The 21258-nt window shown below is 35.2% G+C and overlaps 1 protein-coding gene across 1 annotated transcript in view; it reads right to left on the bottom strand.

Annotated features, from left to right (window-relative positions):
- Positions 1-1182: 1182 nt before the first annotated feature.
- The window catches only part of CRPPA (CDP-L-ribitol pyrophosphorylase A), a 323188-nt gene continuing 303112 nt past the window's right edge, over positions 1183-21258 (bottom strand). The window contains exon 10 of the mRNA XM_032644013.1: positions 1183-4987. Coding sequence (XP_032499904.1) covers positions 4883-4987 — 105 coding nt within the window. The 3' untranslated portion in view covers positions 1183-4882. The remainder of the gene's footprint in view (positions 4988-21258) is intronic.

Consider the following 21258-nt stretch of genomic DNA (forward strand, 5'->3'; position numbering starts at 1 on the left):
TTGGAATTGATGTGTACACACTGCTATATTTAAAATAAAATGCTGTTCCATGGGGAAAAAATAGTATGTTTTATAATATTATAAAGAATCATGCTTAGGAATATAAGCTCCAAAGTTAGATAACCAAATTTGAATCACATTTTGCCCACTTGGTGCTCGAATGACTCTGTTACTCAAAGTTATTCAAAATGTATGTGCCTTAGTTTCTTCATCTTTTAAATGGAGACTGGTATGCTACCTAGTACCTGAAGTTATTATGGAAAAAAAAGTTATGTACACGCAAAAGTACTAAGAACAGTTTCTGGAACACGGTAATCATTCAACAAATGTTAGCTATTTCTACTATCTATTATTTTAGTAGCCCGTATTTTAACTCAATGTCATTTCAGGCCCCAAAAAGTTTAACTTCTTTTGAAAACTTTTCTATAACATTCAAGTCTATTTTCCTCCTTCAGTAACTACTAACTAGGGAAGGAGGCATCCAGAGAACCTTCTAATACTTTGGGATCATTGCCCTAACCAACAGTTCTCCTGGTAAATGTTCTGCTTTAGCAAAATGTGTGTCTCCAGATATATCCTAGACTTGTGAGAGCAAATGTACCACACTGCCACAGATCTTCTCTCCTTGCTTACCAACTGTTGTTCGATAAAATGATTCAAAATTCAGTACTAGCAAAAAAAAAAAGCATTTATTGAGCTCACCTGTCTGCTGGAGACCCTGCTGATCTCAGCTGGGCTTCTGCATCCACTTGTTAATTAGCTGGAGGTCAGGTGATCCCGGCTCTCATTTTCCTTTGGGAGGCAGCAGGCCAGGAGGAGTGTGTACATCATGGTGGTGGCAGAAGTGAGAGAGAGCAAGCAGCAACATGCAGGGTCTCTTAAGCCTAGTCTCAGCGGTGCACTGCCACTTGTGACTCACTCTGTTGGTCAAAGCAGGTCACAGGATGAATCCCAAAGTCATGAAGTGGACATATATTCCTCGTATGGAAACTAAATGGAGGGAAAGAATATTGCTAAACAGTAATTCAACCCACCACACCCATGCAGACATTATTAAGTGGTCACAATATTCTTTTCCACTGTGTCTAAGTGTAGCTTTTATATCCTTAGCTGCCACAGTAATTGCTGGTAAACCTGCTAAATATGAGGGAAAGAGAAAAAATCTGACTGAGACTTCTGGTTTTGCAAATTTTTAATATATTTTACAGAATAATAGATCTGAATCTCAAATTCTATTTTCCTCTAATGTAAAAGATCACACTTATATTTTGAGAATGTTCTATTCAGTTATTCAGTTGAGACTGAGTCAGTTTGAAAAATATGTACATATACACTAAATATCAATGAAAATTGTCATTAGATTTTAAAATATCAATGATTTAGTTATCAATTACCTATATTTTGTTGTGTAAAGAGAACATTTAAAATATTTAATGGTAGTTTCTTACTTTTCATTTAAAAGAATCCATACTTTTTCACAGTTTTGAAACTAAAACCATACAAGAACATATATTAATGTTACAATGCCAAATACCAGCTACACAGCCACTTCTTGTCCACGTATTTTAAACCATATTAATAAACCCTAAAACAATATGTATTTTTCATTTATTCTGTTTATTTCTGAATTAAACTTTTAAAACAATTTCAATCTTTCTTATCTCAAACGGCTTTCTTCACATTTTAATTAAACTATTATCATTTGTTTCCTTGATATAGTTAGTTTCAACATTAAAATGAAGTAAAATTTACATATTTAACATAAGAAAATGTAGTACTACAACTTGATTTTTATAAAATGAATATTGTATTTATATATATATAACGTAAAATTTGATAGGTATAATTACAGATGACCCTCGAACAACACAGGGATTAAAGGCGTTGACCCTCCCAGCAGTCAAAAATCTGTGCGTAATTTATAGTAAGTCTTCTGTATCCATGGTTCCTTCCTAGATACTGCTGAAAAAAAAACACGTATTGGACCAGTGCAATTCAAACCTGTGCTGTTCAAGGGTCAAATGTACAGTAAACTAGCATAGGAAAAGAGCATTTTCCTGGTAAACCAATGCAAAATGCTGAAAGTGACCACATTAAGAATGGCTCTCGGTAGAATATAGGGGTCTGAGGTCTTGGTAGAATAGAGGGGTCTGACTTTCATCTGTAGATGAGTCTGTTTACAAGAAGTCATCTCTCAAATTGAGCACTTTCATGAAAAAAAAAAATACTACTTCTTACCAATATGTCATTAATCAAACTACCGATCGCACTGTGTTAACTTCCTAAAAAGGTTAACTTTAAATTGCATGTAATTAAGTAGCATACATTTAAAAAGAAAACAGCCTTTCCACAAAATTTGCACAGGTAGAAAGCAATTTCAGCAACCCTCAGGCATACTTAGTACAATTTTTAAAGGGATTTTGAAAAGTAAAGTGAAAATGGACAGTTTTCATGAAAGTAATTAAGTTTCCCAAAGTGGAGATGAATATATAACTGTAAAGTTGCCTCTGGATCTCTTAAAAAATAACAGAAACAACTAATTTATCTTTCCCTCCTGGCCAATAATTCTCTTCATCCCCTTTATCCTTAGCTACAATTTCTGTATGTTGGAAAGATGGTTGGAAAGCCAAAAGCTTCAGGACTTTCCTCAGGTCACTGGACTGATCTGTCCCTCCTCGTCCATTCCTCCAACGCTCATTCAGAGCCTCTGGCTCATTTCCCAAGGCCTCTCTGTTGGATGTCCTTTGCCTGCAATCATTGTTATAGAGGAAATGAGCTTAAAACTTATTCCCAGTGGTCCTGAGTTTAACATGTGTCTTTGGAGAAGGTAGTGAGGATCCCTGAGCCTCAATTTCCATCTAAACTGTAAAGGATGTGAGGAGATTTCTTTAAATTATTTTCAATGCTGTGAATCACTGTGTAAACTATAAAGAAAAAAATTAAATGCCATAATGATGATGATGATGATTTCAGACATCGTCATCTTAATATTTTATTAACTAAATCTCATAACACTAAATGTTTACAATTGCCTAGGGTAAAGGCATACTAACTGTCCCAAGATAAATTCTTGTCTGGTATAATATTCCCTTCTGTTGAAATCTAAGGTAACTCAGTCAGCACTCAATAGATTCAGTGATGCTTGTGCCAGAGACTGCCTAGTTTCCCATCACGTACCTAAAGGCACTGATTTTCTCCTTAAAATCTTCGTAACTTTTCCCCTTTTGCCTTTATGAGCACTTCTCAAATTCTTAAAACATTTCCACCTGAAGATGTCAAAACGCACACCTATGGCCTTTTACAACGTAGCCAACCTGCCTTAACGACAACAGACATTCTAAACAAAATCCACACACTGCCCTTATATTTCCACCCTCAAGATTTTTAATTAAATGATTTATTTTATATTTCTTAACATCCCTAGAGAAAGAGAAAAAGTGGCGAGCCCAGGAATTGAGATCTAAGCCTACATTCATTCAAACAACACATTTCATTTAGGAGAATGAATTGCAATAATTACTTCATTTCCTCTATATTCTACTCAGTATTATTTAAATGTAAAATATAAACTCTCCTACTATTATGGATACTTGAGAAATGAAGGCAAAATCACCCAACATGTTAAGAAGAGACTGCACAAGGTAGATATTTCATAGTCTATCTTTTTTTTTTTTTTTTTGTCTTACACGGGCCTCTCACCGTTGTGGCTTCTCCTGTTGTGGAGCACAGGCTCCGGACGCGCAGGCTCAGCGGCCATGGCTGACGGGCCCAGCCGCTCCGCGGCATGTGGGATCTTCCCGGACCGGGGCACGAACCCGTGTCCCCTGCATCGGCAGGCGGACTCTCAACCGCTGCGCCACCAGGGAAGCCCTCATAGTCTGTCTTTAACTGAAAACATTTCATGCAATTTTTATAGTTCCCACGTGCAGCCTAAGCCCTGGCATAATCTGATCTATGTGTTGTTATGAAGTGTATATATAGAATAAAAGGCATCTCTAATGACTGGATTGACAAAACTGTAAAATATAAGGTAAGGGACAAATCATCAATATTTAAGATGTATATACCAGTGGAAATTTGAAAGAATAAGAACTCGATTTAAAAAGGCAGCAGTTATCCGTATCAAAAGAAAATTATTTTATGTGCAATGAACTCTCTTCCTTTTAGAAGAAGACTAACTTAAGATTGACCAAAATAACTTCACTTTCATGAAGCTTTCCAGTCTTCTTTTAAAGTTATTCAGAAAAATCAGAAGCCTTTAAAAATAATGTAAGTCAAAACTATATTTCATAAACCAAGGAAAACATACAATTTTAAAACATTAGAAAAGCAGGAGATTACATCTCCTTTAGAGATCTAGGGTAATGTGAGGCTAATGGTACAGATACTCAAACCAGAGTTCACTGCTATCTCCTCTTTTTTTTTTAAGGTGTGAAAAATTGGAATGCAATTCAAAATAACCCATGGAGAGAGGATAATGTTAGAATTAACAGTACTCATTAATCTTATTTATTAGTTTCATTATAGTGTGATTTACTAATTAACAGAGAGATAATAGTTGACATTTCCTAAATTCTCATTCCTTGGAGAATTAGCTGACTCATCATTATTTCTATTTTATCTTTCATGCCTTTGTGAAAAGGCACACATTCTTTATGTGAAGGCTATTATTTTCCACTTATCTGTTCTTTTCCGGTTTAAGCAATTTATATTTGACATGCATAAAAAGTTTTCAAGTTCACCTAAGCATCACATCCTCCAAATTATAAAAGACATAAAATACAACTTAAACATTCTACCATATACAATTCGGAGAGAAGCACAAAAGAGATACTTAGGTAAATGTTTCTAAGAACACAGTAGGTAATTTTCTTCATGTTCTTTATGCTACCAGTAGTTGACCAACGAGTCCGGAATTTCTTTCTTTGATTAAGGCAGCAATAATGGTGGCACCTTGCCTTAAACTTTCCTGTAGCTTCTGTTCATCCTGAAAGAAAAGATAAAACAATAATTATTTTAGAAAGAAAAGGTATCAACACATTAAATTTAATAAGGACCTACTTTTCTTTTTAAAAAAATTATTTTTTAAAAACTTTATAAACATAAATACATTGTATAAGTTTAAGGTGTACAATGTGATGATGTGATATACATATATACAGCAAAATTATTACTAAAGTAGGGTTAGTTATCACACTCATCATCTCATATAGTTACCATTTTTTGGAAGGGGGGTGAGAACGTTTAAGATCTACTCTTTCAGGAACTTTGAAGTATACAATACAGTACTGTTAACTATAGTCACCATCTGTACATTAAATTCTCAGAACTTACCCATCTTATAAATGGAAGTTTGTATCCTTTAACCAACATCTCCCCATTTCCTCTACTCCTTAGCCCCTGGCAACCACAATCACAGACTCTGTTTCTATGTGTTCGAGGAGACACTTTGCAAGGCTTGCTATTCTTTGGGCTCAGCACTGCATAGAACTCAGACCACAGCCATTGTCCCAAATAAAGGAGAAATGCTTTTATAAGCACTTTCAGTATAGAAAAAATATCTGCTGAAAGTACCAAAAGAAGCAATGACACAATTTCAAAAGCTAATAATATGAAACAAAAGATTATTTTCCCTTAATCCAATATTGAAGACCAACTTTGGCTCTTCACTTCAGTGTGAATATTTCTTTGATGATACAAGCCTTCTCTTCACCTTTTTTTTTTCCTGAGGGTTCTTCAACAACAGACTTTGTTATAAACTGTGAGTACTGGTGTGGAGGAAGAAAACAAAACAAAAAACCTGCTTGTTTTTGAAGTAAAGATCAGGCAGATTTGTGAAAAGAGTTATTTCACAAGTCGCTAAAATGTGATTTTCCCTTTGAAATCATATTTCCCTAGGAAATTCTGTTTTTTCTAATTATTTAGGCTTCTTGAAGGTATGAGGGGATGATAATATGAAGGGAAAATGAAAGAGGAAACAGTTAATATGTTAAATCCTTGGGTTATGAATTGTGCTAGGTTCAAAAAGAGGGATCTGGTAACCAATTTCTACACTTCGGCATTGTCCGTAATGCCTTATCCCAACATTCAGTACATCACTGGGACCCACTGTTTCTACCTCCTTAACGTTTCTTGAATCCATATACTCCACTCAAACTGCCACTGCCAGCATAATACCTCTGGCCCTGAATTACCGAAACAATCTCATAGTCTCTCTGAAGTCTGTCCTCTTCTATCCTATTTCCCACACAGCAATGAAAATACTGATTTTAAATAATAAAAATCTGATCACATCATTATCCTGCATAAAATCTTTTGAAGGCTATATTTAAACTTCAGGATCAAGTATTAACCCTTTACCTGGAAGGTCTTTTATCCTTCCAGCCTCTTCTTACCATTCCCTTAAAATCACTCAGTTCTCCAAGCCATGTAGAACTGTTTAAGATTGCCCAATCTGGGCTTCCCTGGTGGCGCAGTGGTTGAGAGTCCGCCTGCCGATGCAGGGGACACGGGTTCGTGCCCCGGTCCGGGAGGATCCCATATGCCGCGGAGCGGCTGGGCCCGTGAGCCATGGCCGCTGAGCTTGCACGTCCGGAGCCTGTGCTCCGCGACGGGAGAGGCCACAGCAGTGAGAGGCCCGCGTACTGCCCCCCCCCCCGCCAAAAAAAAAAGATTGCCCAATCAAGCCATTTTTCAAGGTTTCATCCCTTTGCACCAGCTAATCCCTTTGCCAGAAAAGCTGTCTCACTCCCTCTCCTGGCCTAGCTTACCCTAGTTACTCTGAGGTTCAACTCAGTTATCAGTGACTCCTGAAATCTCCCTTGACTGCTGTTCTTCAACCCAATTTGAGTGAGGTGAATCTATACGCTTCCATAGCTATGAATTCCTCTAGCACACTGAATTCTTATAGTCTTTTCAGCTGGCCATCTATTCCACCAGATGATCAGTTTCTTGATGTAGAGAATATTTTACCTTTGAATATAAAAAACTTAGTTCAATGCCTAACACATGGTTGCCCTCCATACATTATAACAAATTCAAGGCAAAGGAGGGTTGACAATGATAGACGTATGTTCACCCTTTCAGTCTGCCTCATTTGTTAACAATGACCACTATTTGGTTACTTTGTTTACTCCTATTTACATATTTAGCCAGAAGTCTGGCAACAGTACAAAGAAGAATATTATCTTATCGAAGCCTTCCCACTACCACCACGCCTCCACTAGCCCAGGCCTGGGTTTCTCATCTATGATGATGGTAGTAAGAGATCACCTCTGCTTAAACTATTCTTTCCCGTGAGTTTCCCTGATTGTGTTCTAAGAGGTGGAACTGGGGAAGATGCACAGGGGCTGTATGGTGGCTACTTTGCCTCTCGTGAGTGAGTTTTAATGACATTTCAATAATGGATTTCAAATGCTGTACCGGTTTCCAGAATATCAAATCACATTAACAAATCATTTAAAAGCCAAATATGTTTGAGCTTAAAATGTGATTCACTTATATAGGAGCAGATATCATTCATGACACACCATTTATAAATACAGAAATAGTATTCTAAAACTGAATAAAACACAAACCAACTATAGGTATGTATTTGTCACTCAATAATTAATTAATTACAATGTTGCAGGGTATGATACACATCTACTCCCAAGTCTCATTAAAATGAGATATACAACAGATGATGATAATTAAGGTTTCCCATTCAAAAATAAACAGGAAAAGGCTATCTGTATAGCCTCTTTGAAACCAGTTTACACTTATAATGAAAGCAGCATGGTAACAAAGAAATGAAGGGGGAAAACCTGTTTAAGATCCTAGGGCTAGAAAAATCACTTTTCTCTATCTTGGAATAAATCTTCCATGCTCATTTTGATTACTCCACAACTTACATATCTTTAGCTACTAACAAATTTAAGTAAGATTGTTCTTTTAAAGATTACTTTGGCAATTTTTTATAGGCATCATTTGGAAAGACTCGAATTCAGTGAGAAGAACCTACGTTATTCCACTAAATATTTGTTTTCCCTCTCTGCCTGACCTCAATCATTCCATCTTTGAAAAATATGGAATTTTAAGAGCTGATTTAAACAAGATGGTGAGACATACATATACTAAGAAAATTCTAGTATGTACAAAAATTAGATAGACAAATAATTTATGGATTTCAAACTCATTTCAAAATTCCATACCTCTATAAAAGTATTGATAACGTAAGTAAAAAATGCAAGGAAATAAATCTTTAAAAAGCATTTCCTGCTGAATGTGGATTTGCAAAACAGTGTTTTCAATCCTTGATGGAGATAGGGAGTGGAGGGGCATTCCAGGTGGTCGTTTTATTATCAATCATCCATATTTATGCACATGTATATGCATACATTCCTTTGTGTGCTCCAAATATTATATAATAAAAATGTTTAGTGTTAAAACTACGTGAGCAAGGTCAACATGAACACTGAAAAATCACGTTGATGGTATACACTCTTGATATGCTATCATGAAATGGTATTGACCTCTGTGGTCTCCCTCCTCAAAACCCATAACGCCAGTCTAGTCATGAGAAAAAACATCAGACAAACTCCAACAGAGGGACATACTACAATATATCTGACCAGCACTCCTCAACATTATCAAGTTCATAAAAAAACAAGGTTAGTCTGAGAAGCTGTCACAGCCAACTGTGGAGACATGACAGTTGTCTCCTAAGGAGACATGACAACTAAAGGTAATGTGGTATCCTGGGATAAAAAAAAAATTTCGGTAAAACCAAGGCAATCTGCATAAACTATGGCTTAGTTGTTAATAATAGGGGAAAGTGCACAAAGGGCACAAGGGAACTCTGTACCATCCTCTCAATTCTTCTGTGAATCTAAAACACAAAGTGTATTATTTTTCAAGAAAAGATGTGTTTAATCAGGCTCTAGAGTCAGATTGCTGGTATTCAAATACTGGCCTTCACAACTGTCAGATATCTTTGAGCAAATTATCAAAGTTTTATAGTTCTGCGTTTTTCATCTAAAACTGGGGTAACAATATTATCTACTTTATAGATTTTTCTGTAGGGACTAAACCAGGTAAGACATGTAAATCACAGATACCTAACAAATATTCTATAATAACAGCTGTTAGAATTATCATTTTTACGGGGGGTACTGTTTCAGCCACAACAGTAGCTGATAACACCTACTCACCATACATAACCATTAAATCTGGTAAACTCTATGTAAAAATGTTGTTTGCCGATCTAAGACAGTAACCAATGCATATCTACAGTCCTTGAAAGCAGAGACCATTCATCTCAGATGTCTTGTTGAGAGAATTTTTCGAAACTATAAAGAAGAGAAATAGAGTCCAAGTGAATGATGGTCTCTCTGGATATAAAAGACAGAGATTACAATTTAAAGTTGACAAAGGTGGCTCAGATTGCGCGAAAAACATCCCTGCGACGGGAGAGTTGCAAAGAAGTCCTAAAATTCTGCTGAAAATTCCCCCTATTTGGCCAATTCCTAATCGGCACTTGCACAGGTAGACTCCATGGGGCCTAGCAGAGAATAATTTCTGGGAAGCTGGAGCAATGAGCAGAGATTTTAGAAGGTGCACTGCACTTAGAAGATTAGATGTGAGGTAGGCTGGAACAAGGAGACCTTGGTGAAGACCATGCCTATAACCTAGGAATAAAGACAAAACTGAACTAGAACTGCCCTAACAAAGCTTTACAAGATCCAGAAGAGCCAGTTGATTTCCCAGTAACACACATGCTTGCCAGAACAAATTTTAATATTCTTTGGAGGAAGCTAAAATAAACTAGAGCTTTTATAATGCTTTGTAAGTAACAGATGGCATACAATAAAATATTACTTGACAAGTAAAGAACACAAAGCTGCAAAAATAAATAAATAAATAAATAAATAGACTACCCATAAACAAGAGCAAAAAAAAATCAATTTAAACAGACCCAGAAATGATCCATATATTGGAATTACCCTGCAAGGATTTCAAAATAACTAAGATTAATATATTTAAAAAAATAGAGGAAGAGAAGGAAACGATGAAAACTGGGAAATTTTAACATAGAATTGGAATCTCAAATAAAAAAACTATTTTTAGGCTTCCCTGGTGGCGCAATGGTTGAGAGTCCGCCTGCCGATGCAGGGGACATGGGTTCACACCCTGGTCCGGGAAGATTCCACATGCCGCGGAGCGGCTGAGCCCGTGAGCCATGGCCGCTGAGCCTGTGCGTCCGGAGCCTGTGCTCCGCAATGGGAGAGGCCACGACAGTGAGAGGCCCGCGTACCGCAAAAAAAAAAAAAAAAAAAATTTTACAATTTTAAAATATAATACTTGAAATTAAGAATTAATTGATTTCATATGAGATGGGAAGAGCCAGAGACAATAACAGTGACCCTGAAATGAAGTAAAAAAATATCCAAACTGAAGCAAGAGAGAAAAATGGTGAATTACTACCATAATCATCTCATACCTTGTAATCACATTACTATTCCATTTCCCTATTCCTTATCTACTGACACACCCTACCACCATCACCAAGAAACCTGCTTGGAACATTTAGAAAACTACATATGGGTTATGTCAGCAGCCATGTCATCTGGGAATATTTACTCCATGAAACAAACAAAAAATTTGAAAAATGTTAACCCCATCCCTAGAAAACCAATGTGATGTAATGTACAAATATATGTACAGGAATAGACTGTGGGTAATATTGCTACAGCTGCACATGAGAGAACAAGGGAATTCAGAGCATGGTAAGATCACATGAGACAGGTATTATCCTCAGGGAGACAGAACCAAATGATGAGAGAAAGAGGAAGAAAATACTATAGAGTCCAGGATGAACAAGAAATAATTTGGGACAAGAAATGGCTGATCCTTAGAGTGACATATCAATGTGATAAAGCTATTGTAAGAAGAGTGGGTACCCAAATTTTCACAATAAAAAATTAAGAAAAAAGCACCCAAATTAAATTTATCAGCAGTTTACTTACTATCTGTAACTCCAGCAACATCCATGGCTAGGCTTCAGACAGTAATTACTTGTTATCTTATTGTTCTGTTCACTTGAGAACAATGTCAAATTTTTGAAAAACAATAAAAATTGCACTCTATCTTCTCATAAAAAAATAAAAATATAACTTCTAGCTTTAAAATACAACATTCACTCTTTTTCTTGGTTACAGCTGTATTATAAACTAGAAACTGGTCCTAAAGGTAAAAAAAAAAAAAAAGGATGTAGTAATCAGGTTTCTTAAATTACTGGGAAGGAAAATATCAAAATGTTAACAAGAGTTATTTTTGGGTGACAGATTTATGGCTATTTTTATTTCATCTTTATGTTTTGCTATATTTTCAAAATTTTCATAATAAACACACTTTAATAAGAAAAATAAGTTATTTTAAAACTTAGTTTCAAGACTTTAAAGTCAGGGACTAAATTTGATTTGTTATCTCATAAAATCAGTACTTCATAATTGTCTAGATTTCCAGAGAATATCTATCCCCACCAAAAACTTCAAAATCTGTACAAAGAAAACATTTTTGTTGAATATTGCAATTTTCAATAAAAGATTTCCAAAAGAATCATATTAATAATTCACAAAGTTATAGCTTTTTGCTGATTTAGAGGTTAAGAAAGATATCATGGAAGTTAAGCTAAAAGTAACAACAAAAAATGTGTACTTAATTTTATTTAGCATGTTAACAGTTGCTCATTGAGATTTTGAAGGGTTTCTTACAGTTGGATTTTTTAAATATCAGGAAGAATATTTTAAAAAAATCAATATAAAATTGCTATTTAAAATTTTTTATATCCTTGAACTGAATTATTTAGGATTAGAATTCACCATGGGTTTTAAACTTATCATATTTAGCTATTTCTCTATCACTTTGTAATTTCAAGATTAGGATGAAATATCCTATGCTTAGATCAGGGCTTCCCTGGTGACTCAGTGGTTAAGAATCTGTCTGCCAATGCAAGGGGACACGGGTTCCATCCCTGGTCCGGGAAGATCCCACAGGCCACAGAGCAATGAAGCCAGTTCGCCACAACTACTGAGCCTGTGAGCCACAACTACTGAAGCCCGTGTGCCTAGAGCCCGTGCTACGCAACAAGAGAAGCCACCGCAATGAGAAGCCCGTGCACGGCAAAGAAGAGTAGCTCCCGCGCAGCAAGGAAGACCCAACACAGCCAATAAATAAGTTTATTTAAAAAAAAAAAAAAAGATGCACAAAAGTTCTATTACCATTATCTTTTAAAAACATAATTTTAAAATTACTCTAGAGTAATTAAGTCTTGTCAATGGAATCCTGTACTTTAGGTTTTTTGTATGAGATATATATATATGTATATATAATTATTATTATTTTTTTTTTGGTTGATGGTAGGTTTCTTTCCCGTGGTTCTATCTATCATCTTCCATAGAGTAGTGAAGTCTCGATGAAAAAATTCTCATGGGACCTCTAAGCCTTTGGCAAGCTCTTTGGAAATCAGGGAAAATGGATTTCTTTACTTTCACAGAAGATTGGGAATGAAATGGCACCTCCATTATTCATAGCAGCTTTTTCCCCTGCTCCTCACCATCAACCTCACAAATTGAACAAGTAACGCCTGCAGTTTCAGAAGTAAATGACGAAGAAGTAGCACCTTGCAAGTGTACAAGTGGTCAATTTTCTGTAATGTCATATCCTCAGAATTCCTTACTGATCCACTGTCGCTTTCAGTTTTCTCAAAGGACAACTTTTGGCAAAACTATACCCAGTTTTGGCAAAACTTGAAGAACTTTTTAAAAGGTATATTTCAAAACATTAAACCCTATCATTGTACTACACAGATATCAGTACTTGAATTAAAGAGGTATAAACAAATTTATGGTATGCTATTAGAATCAAATTTATGTGGAGTTTGTAGGATCTTGTCTCAAAGAATGGCAGGAAAAGCTATGACATCACTGTTCTCCAAATCTTTATAGACAACCTAAACGGAAATCTTTTGAGATTTTCATCTTCCATAGACATCATTCCTAAAGAACACAATGTACTCTCTTAAAAGAAAATCTATAAATTTTAAATATATGTATAAATGTATTATTTAGGCTTTAGATGTCTCAAGAGATTACACAGATCTTTTGGAAGGGTAAACATTACATTGCCTCAGCAAATTCCATACCGAAAGCCTAATTCAAGTTCCATGAATTACAAAACTGTCCTGAAATTCAATTTCCGTATACTTTGGTATTAATATCTTTCTGCCACGCATCCTTGTTTTGGTGGACTCATGCAAAAATTATCTAAATGCCACAAAATTTCAATCACTCTAAACAAATAAAACCTGTATCTATATATGGCCATATATCTATCCATCCATAACACATACGATATACAAAAATCCTAAGCTGTATACTTTAGAAACATTTTAAGTTTTGTTACATTTGTAAGGTAATTAATATCGTATCAAAATAATTAGAGGCTAAATTTCCTTTCTGTATACATTTTGCTGATATGGAAGCAAAAAAAAAAATCTAATGGTAACACACTGTCCCCTAGTGGAGATGAAAAAAAAAGTTCATTATTTGTAAATTTCCAAAACAGCAGGAAAAAAGCAGTCACTTACTAATAGTTTGTGAAAAACAAGAGTCCTCTCCAAATGCAAAGTATTTGCCTCTTGATCATTTGAGTGAAACAAATGTCTCCTGAAAACCTCGACAACAAAATACTAGTTAAAATGCACTTGACTTTACTTACTAACGGAAGTACCACACAGCACTTTTCGTCTCCTTTATTCTCCATGCCTAGCACAAGGTCTTGCACGTACTGAAGGTTCTCAGTAAATATTTGTGAAACAAGATAATTAAGAAGAAAGAATTGGTCAAGAAACCCTGAGGGGGCAGCACTGTCACTCTGCTGAATAAGAACACAGACTAAAGATTAGGAAAGACCCAAACTATGCAGCTCTCAGAGCCAGAGTGCAGTGGGGTAAAACCTGGGCAGCCAAAAGCACCAGACATCTGGCTTGAGAACTCGCATGTCATTATAGTGTCAGTTATTTCTAGATCTGGGACTTGTCACACTGTCATACTTTATTTTCTTACATCATTCATAATATCAATTCTCCCACTTAATAAAGTTGAAAACTCTGTCTCATACACAATGTCTCTTTTAATTAGCAAAAATGTTTTGATCCTATACAACTTATCCAACAGTTACCAAGTCCTGTTAGTTTTCTACTGTGACATCCCTCACCAGCTATACTCTGACCACTCTCAGTCTACATCCTTACCATCCTGTACCTAGATTCCTCAAGGATGTCTTAACTGGTTACTTCTCTCTGCCCATGGCTACTGTTCTAATCTCACTAGAACAACCATTTTCATTGTGTCAAACCCACATTACTTGCAGCACAAACTCCATCTTAGCATTCAGGACTATGCACAGTCAACCTAATCAATCCTTCTGGCCAGTTTCCACTCCTTTACTATACAGAATCCACTTTTGTGGCCATACTGGTATAATCACTGTTTTCTCCAGTAAAATGGTTTCCCAATAATTGTCTTTCTAATTCACATCAATTTTCAAATACCTGGCTGTGATGACTTCCTCTTATGAAATCATTTACTTTAGTACACATCAGTAATTTGCATTATCATAGTTTGCCTCACAATCTCTTACAGTCTTGTTAGGTTTGCATACGTATAGATCCCATTTTCTTAGCTAAATTGTAGACAGTAAAAGGCAACTCTCCCAAATTAAATTCTAAAATCAAATAAAGTACTATACCTATAGTAGGTACTCAGTAAACTAACCAGATTAATCTGCTAGTTACTTCTATCAAGATCTGGCTTTATATATAACTATTAAGACAGCTTTGAAGCATCGATGTTTTTAGATAAAGGATATGTCATAGAAATAACCCCCTAAAAACAAAAATAAGAGAAAAACTTGTATCTATACTTGGAAACTGAAAAGGTGTGAAAAACTAGAAATTTGTGCTACATGATTCCTCTCCTATGAAAGAAAGCCTGGTCTCAGAGATAAGTGTAGGGACACTGATAAATTTACACTAATATACCCAAGTCAGAAGGATAAAGGCAGACAATGAGGCAGGCATTCTCTTATTTGAGGTGGTTGCATAAGCAGAAAATCTGTATACCAGGTGTTGGTAGGCAATGAGTCCTGTTTCCACAATGGGTGAGAAAAGATAGGGTGGACAGAAAGATTATTCAGAAGAGTATCTTCTTGAGTGGATGGCCCAGGCGTTAGTAGAAAAATGATGTACTGATAATTTCTCTTAGAGCATAAAGATTGGTTGAATTTTTCCCATAAAATTTAGATTCAAACTTACAAACTTAAATCAAGGAAAGATAACTAAAGTAGGCCAAATTCAAACATAACTTCTTGGTAGCAGCATGTGTGTGTGTGCAAAGGGGGGAATTACTATTGAAATAGTTTTGAGCAGTTAAAAAAGAAAAAGATGTCTGGTTAATGACCATTAGACTCTTAAATATTGGTTAGATGGGTAAATAGTTAGTATTCAAAGTTTTCATCTCACATTTCCACAGAAAAATATTTACCATTGTATTAAAAAGTCTATTTCCTTCCAAGAAGAAGATTTTCAATTGCAACTTACAAGAAGAGTTCTATCCTGACCAGAATGGTGCCAATTTTTAAGTGTCTTAACTAGCAGAATATTAGCCTGACAAAGCTCCCTCCCACAATGAAGAGCAGAGTTCTTTTTCATGGAGAAGGACACATGGTAGAAGATTACCTATAGGGTTTCTTCCTAATAAGAAGGTAGATAAAAATCAGCAGATATGTGAAACAATTTTCTAGGTGGAAAGAACCTTCTGGAATCATTAGAATTAACTATATTTCTCTGAAATGATGTTGCTAAGTGAAAACAAGATTCAAGAGTATACTTTATGGTCATCATCAAAAAATCTAGAAACAATAAATGCTGGAGAGGGTGTGGAGAAAAGGGGACACTCTTGCACTGCTGGTGGGAATGTGAATTGGTTCAGCCACTATGGAGAACAGTATGGAGGTTCCTTAAAAAACTACAAATAGAATTACCATATGACCCAGCAATCCCACTACTGGGCATATACCCTGAGAAAACCAAAATTCAAAAAGAGTCACGTACCAAAATGTTCATTGCAGCTCTATTTACAATAGCCCGGAGATGGAAACAACCTAAGCGCCCATCATCAGATGAATGGATAAAGAAGATGTGGCACATATACACAATGGAATATTACTCAGCCTTAAAAAGAAATGAAATTGAGCTATTTGTAATGAGATGGATAGACCTAGAGTCTGTCATACAGAGTGAAGTAAGTCAGAAAGAAAAAGACAAATACCGTATGCTAACACATATATATGGAATTTAAGGAAAAAAAAATGTCATGAAGAACCCAGGGGTAAGACAGGAATAAAGACGCAGACCTACTGGAGAACGGACTTGAGGATATGGGGAGGGGGAACGGTGAGTTTTGACAGGGCGAGAGAGAGTCATGGACATATACACACTAACAAACGTAGTAAGGTAGATAGCTGGGGGGAAGCAGCCGCAAGGCTCAGGGATATTAGCTTGGTGCTTTGTGACAGCCTGGAGGGGTGGGATGGGGAGAGTGGGAGGGAGGGAGACGCAAGAGGGAAGACATATGGGAACATATGTATATGTATGGCTGATTCACTTTGTTATAAAGCAGAGACTAACACACCATTGTAAAGCAATTATACCCCAATAAAGATGTTTAAAAAAAAAAAAAAAAAGAGTATACTTTGAACATAGAAGTGGGAACAAAGTAGGAATAATTTTATGTCTCTAGAGATTCATGTAGATATTAAGTAAATGTATTTTAATTAAATATCTCATTGGAAGTGGTATACAACCTACCTATTCTATATAAATTTGACTTAATAAATGGAAGACAGACTTGAAAATCTCTAGAACTCAGAAGAATAAAAGACTTAAAATAATGAGAAGAGAGTCAAGACATTAATTAAAGAACCAAACTGTATAAGGGAAACTTGGGGAGAAAACACAGATAATACAGAAGTCATTATAAATATGTAGAAGAAAATTCCCTGAGTTGAAGAAAGACCAGTGTCTGTAGAGACACAGGTATCATTTAGACCCTTGCAAAATTAGTGAAAGAACCCCCCCCAAAAGAAGCCATATTCTGATGATACTTTCAAATTTAAAGATAAAAATTCAACAGGCTCCATCAGGCAATACAGATTATTTTCAATAGGTAAGAATGGCTGATGTGTAACTTCTCTGAAATATTAAATACCCCAAGAAAATGGGATCTACAGAAAAGATGGTTACCTAGGAATCCTGGCTGACTGTAAGAAGGACAAAAAAGCAGACATTGTGGGATATGCAAGGGCTCTGAAAGCATACCCATTAGCAGAGTCTTTCTTTTTTTAAAAAAAAAAAAAAAGGAGTACTTAAAAAGTTAACGTATTCAATAACGAAATAAATGAGGAAAAAAATAAGAACAAGACTCCTTTCAATGACTGTATTTCAGGAACTTACCTGATACCAGGATGTAAGTTATATATTAAGATATGAATAGAGAGATGTTTTTTTCCCTTAATGGAATACATAGGTGGGCAAGTCAGACAAACACATATATGCATTCACAATAACAAGTTATGAAGAAAACAACAAACCAGTTTAGTATCAAAATGAAACCAGCATTAGAATTTCTAGGCACAAAATAATTTGAACCTATGTAAAAAAATTCTAAATAAACAAAGATGGATCCACAGAAATGAGCAGTCTCTTAAACAAGAACAGACTTGAAAAATAAGAAATACAACTTTTACAAATAAAAAACATTACAAATTTAAACCAAAAAAAGCCTCAAAGGATGGATCAAACAACAGATTAGACACAGCTGAAAAGAAAATTACTGAAACTGAATTGAAGAAATCACTCAGAATTCATATTAGAGAAGACAAGATATGGGAAATATAAAGAGGTTAAGAGATTTGGCAGACATGATAAGAACGTTTAATATATATTTAATCAGAATCCCAGAAAGGGAGGATAGAGACAAGGGGGAAAAATAATATTGCTTTAAAAAGTCCAGAATTTATAGCACACAGGAATTCATTCATAAAGTAAACCCAATGAATTCTGAAGTGGATAAAAAGGAAACTCAACAAGTAGACAAATTTCAGGGAAACCATGGAACACTAAACATAAAGACATGATCCTAAAGCAACTAGAGAGAACAAACCAACAGAGGACCAACAGTTACCTTGACAACACTTTTTCTCACAGCAATAATGGTGGCAAGAACACACTGGCATATCTGCAAACTGTTAAGAAAAAAAGCCAAAAAAAACCAAAAAAAACCCTAACTCCCTCCAAAAAAAACCTATCAACTTAAAATGCTTATACCTCCTACCCACAAACATTATTTATCAAAAATGAAAACAGAAGATGGGCTCCCTCAGATAAACAAAACGTAAAATTTTATTCCTAAAAATACTCTGGCACTAAGGGATGTACCTTAGGTGGAAGAAAGATAATTTCAGAAAGACAATCTAATAAGTCAGGAAGGCATGGAATATAAAGTAGCTTTAAAATGAGTATACAAATCTAAAACAAGAAGTGTCTTAAGAAAAAAAGGTAACGTACTATTTTTGAAATATTTTGTAAGCCTGAAATTGTTTCAAAAATTTCAAGATTAATAACAGAGAAAAAAACTAATGAAAAACAAAAATCTTAATTAAACAGTTAAGAAAAAACATGAGAAAAGTAGAACACACAGAAAGCAGAAAATAAGGTGAGACTTATAACCTTATAAGTCTTATAATAACCTTATAATAACTACTCCAAATACTTCTTAAAATTTGAATAAATGTAAATGACTAACTAAGCCCATGGGTAAAAACACAAAGATTGTCATGTTGGATTAAAAACTAAACACAGCTACATGGCCTTTATAATAGCTACACATAAAATACAAGGACACAAAAGGCTGAGGGTCAAGTGACTGAGAAGGGTAGATCAGAGAGGCACTCACCCAAAGAAAGCTCGGTTCACTGTATTCAGTATATTCACTATAAAAATACAGACTTTAAGACAGAAAGCAATATTACAGATAGAGGGTCACTACAAAAGTTATAAAAAGTTTCCTTTGCCAGAAGCACTTTTGGATATTGGGGGAAATTACAAACTCCATTTTGGATAAATCTGAGATTTGAGGGAGACATCCAAGACAAAATATCCAATAGGCAGTTATGAGTACAGAACACAGAAAATAGCCATTTTCAAATGAAGGGTATTTAAAACCATATGAGTGGGTGAGAATTCTGGGGGATCACACAGGACAGTGCTCTAAGAATCTGCGGCATTTAGGCATCTACGAGAAGTAAAGAAGCTGGCAAAGAGTCTGAGAAGGAGCAGACATACTTTGTAGGAAGAAATCAGGAGTGTGATATTTACAGAACCTGAGATAAAAGGGTCATAAAGAAGAAAATGATACCTATTTGTCCATCAATATTTACAGATTGTTATAGAAAAAAAACCACTCAGTTATACAGAGAGAAGGATAATTATTTCAATGGATTATAAAGCAAAGCAATGCTTTAATAATTATTCTTCAAAGACAAGGTTTTTAAAAAAATATGTAAACTACATCACAAAATGTTGGAATATGAAGAGGGCTGAAAGTCATACTGAATTTCTTATTTTACACAGTCAAGCCAATATTTATTAAATCATCAATGATTTTAAGTTAACAAGCAAGAGAAAAAGTAGATATGCATATAAAACTCAAAAAACAATCAGTAGTAGTATGAAACAGGATATCACCTTACAAAACCACTAGGGGGAAAAAAAGCAAAGAAAATATCACACATCCTATGAGGTAAATTCCATTAACTAGAAATTTAAAACCAAGGCAGCTTGAGTAACTTGTCCAAAGTCACACAGATAATGACTGAAAAATACAGACTTGAAATCAGGATCAGAATATAGAGAGTCCAAGCACTTAACAACTTTAGGGATAATCTCATCCAAGAAAACATGCTTCTGAATGACTAAACTTTAGACCCATTAATTTTTTTGCTCAGTTTAATATCAACTTAAAAATATAATCCCTCCTGCAGTTTTTTAATGACTCAGCAGCAATAAGTTGGACGTGTGGTGTAACACACAGCATGGTATGCATGCCCAGCCCCCAAAACAGCAAAATAAGTAAATAAATAAAAACAACCAAATTAATTTATGTTTTATGATGTGAATGTAAACTGATGAGAGAATTAAATCTCTTGGGTCAATAACAATAAAAAGTCTAACTTGGAAATTGAAACACTGATTCCGGAATTTGTGACGTCCAGACAAAAGGTAGAAGCCAGCATTTTTCAGTGAATATTGATGGAGGAATAAAAAAGGAGTTCTGTAAAACAGATGTAGGGGACATAACACAAATATTTATTGAGTCAAACGTCACTTTCTCTTATAGTTTATGCTGTCACACATATACATTGCAAAGGTAAGCAGAAAGCCTTGTCAATTTCAGTAACTATCACGCCATAAAATGATAAGCCATAGGGAACAACATATACCAGAGTCAAATTGCTAAAGCAAAGGCAAAAATTAAAGTTTAAACCAAAACATACATTGATTTGACCGTCATGGTTGGTTGGATTTGGCATGATCCCTGGCAGGATCTGTTTTATATTGAGACATGATGAACGTTTGCTTTCTGTGCTGACATGTTTTCAGTGAGGTGTAGAACATAGAAAAGGGTAGGCAACATTTTATTTCTCCAGCATTATAATACACTGAAAAAGATTTGGGGAGAACACAAATAAGCAGCACATTAGAAATCTCCTGTGGCACTCTGGAAACCTTACAAAGGAAGCACTAACATGTTTTCCATTCACCCAGCCTAAGGCATAATTCTCCAGTTTCCTGGATATACTAATTTCATAAAGAATAATTTAAGTGTTATATAGAACACACACGATCAAAAGGAAAAGAAAACCTACAAAATCTTTCTTCCTTTTAATTGTTTATTCATTCTGATTGGGATTGGAAGGCCTTTAAAAGACAAATAAATGCCTGATGGCTATAAATAATTAAAATACTAGCAGAGAGGAGTAATAATTACAAGAAAGAAAATGTCTGTCTGGATTATATACATGTCCAATGAAAACAGCAAGAGACACTGCTATATGGTGAACACTAAATCATATAAGCAAAAATGATTGATAATCTTT

This window comes from Phocoena sinus, chromosome 9 (genome assembly GCF_008692025.1).
Source record: "Phocoena sinus isolate mPhoSin1 chromosome 9, mPhoSin1.pri, whole genome shotgun sequence".
NCBI lineage: Eukaryota > Metazoa > Chordata > Mammalia > Artiodactyla > Phocoenidae > Phocoena > Phocoena sinus.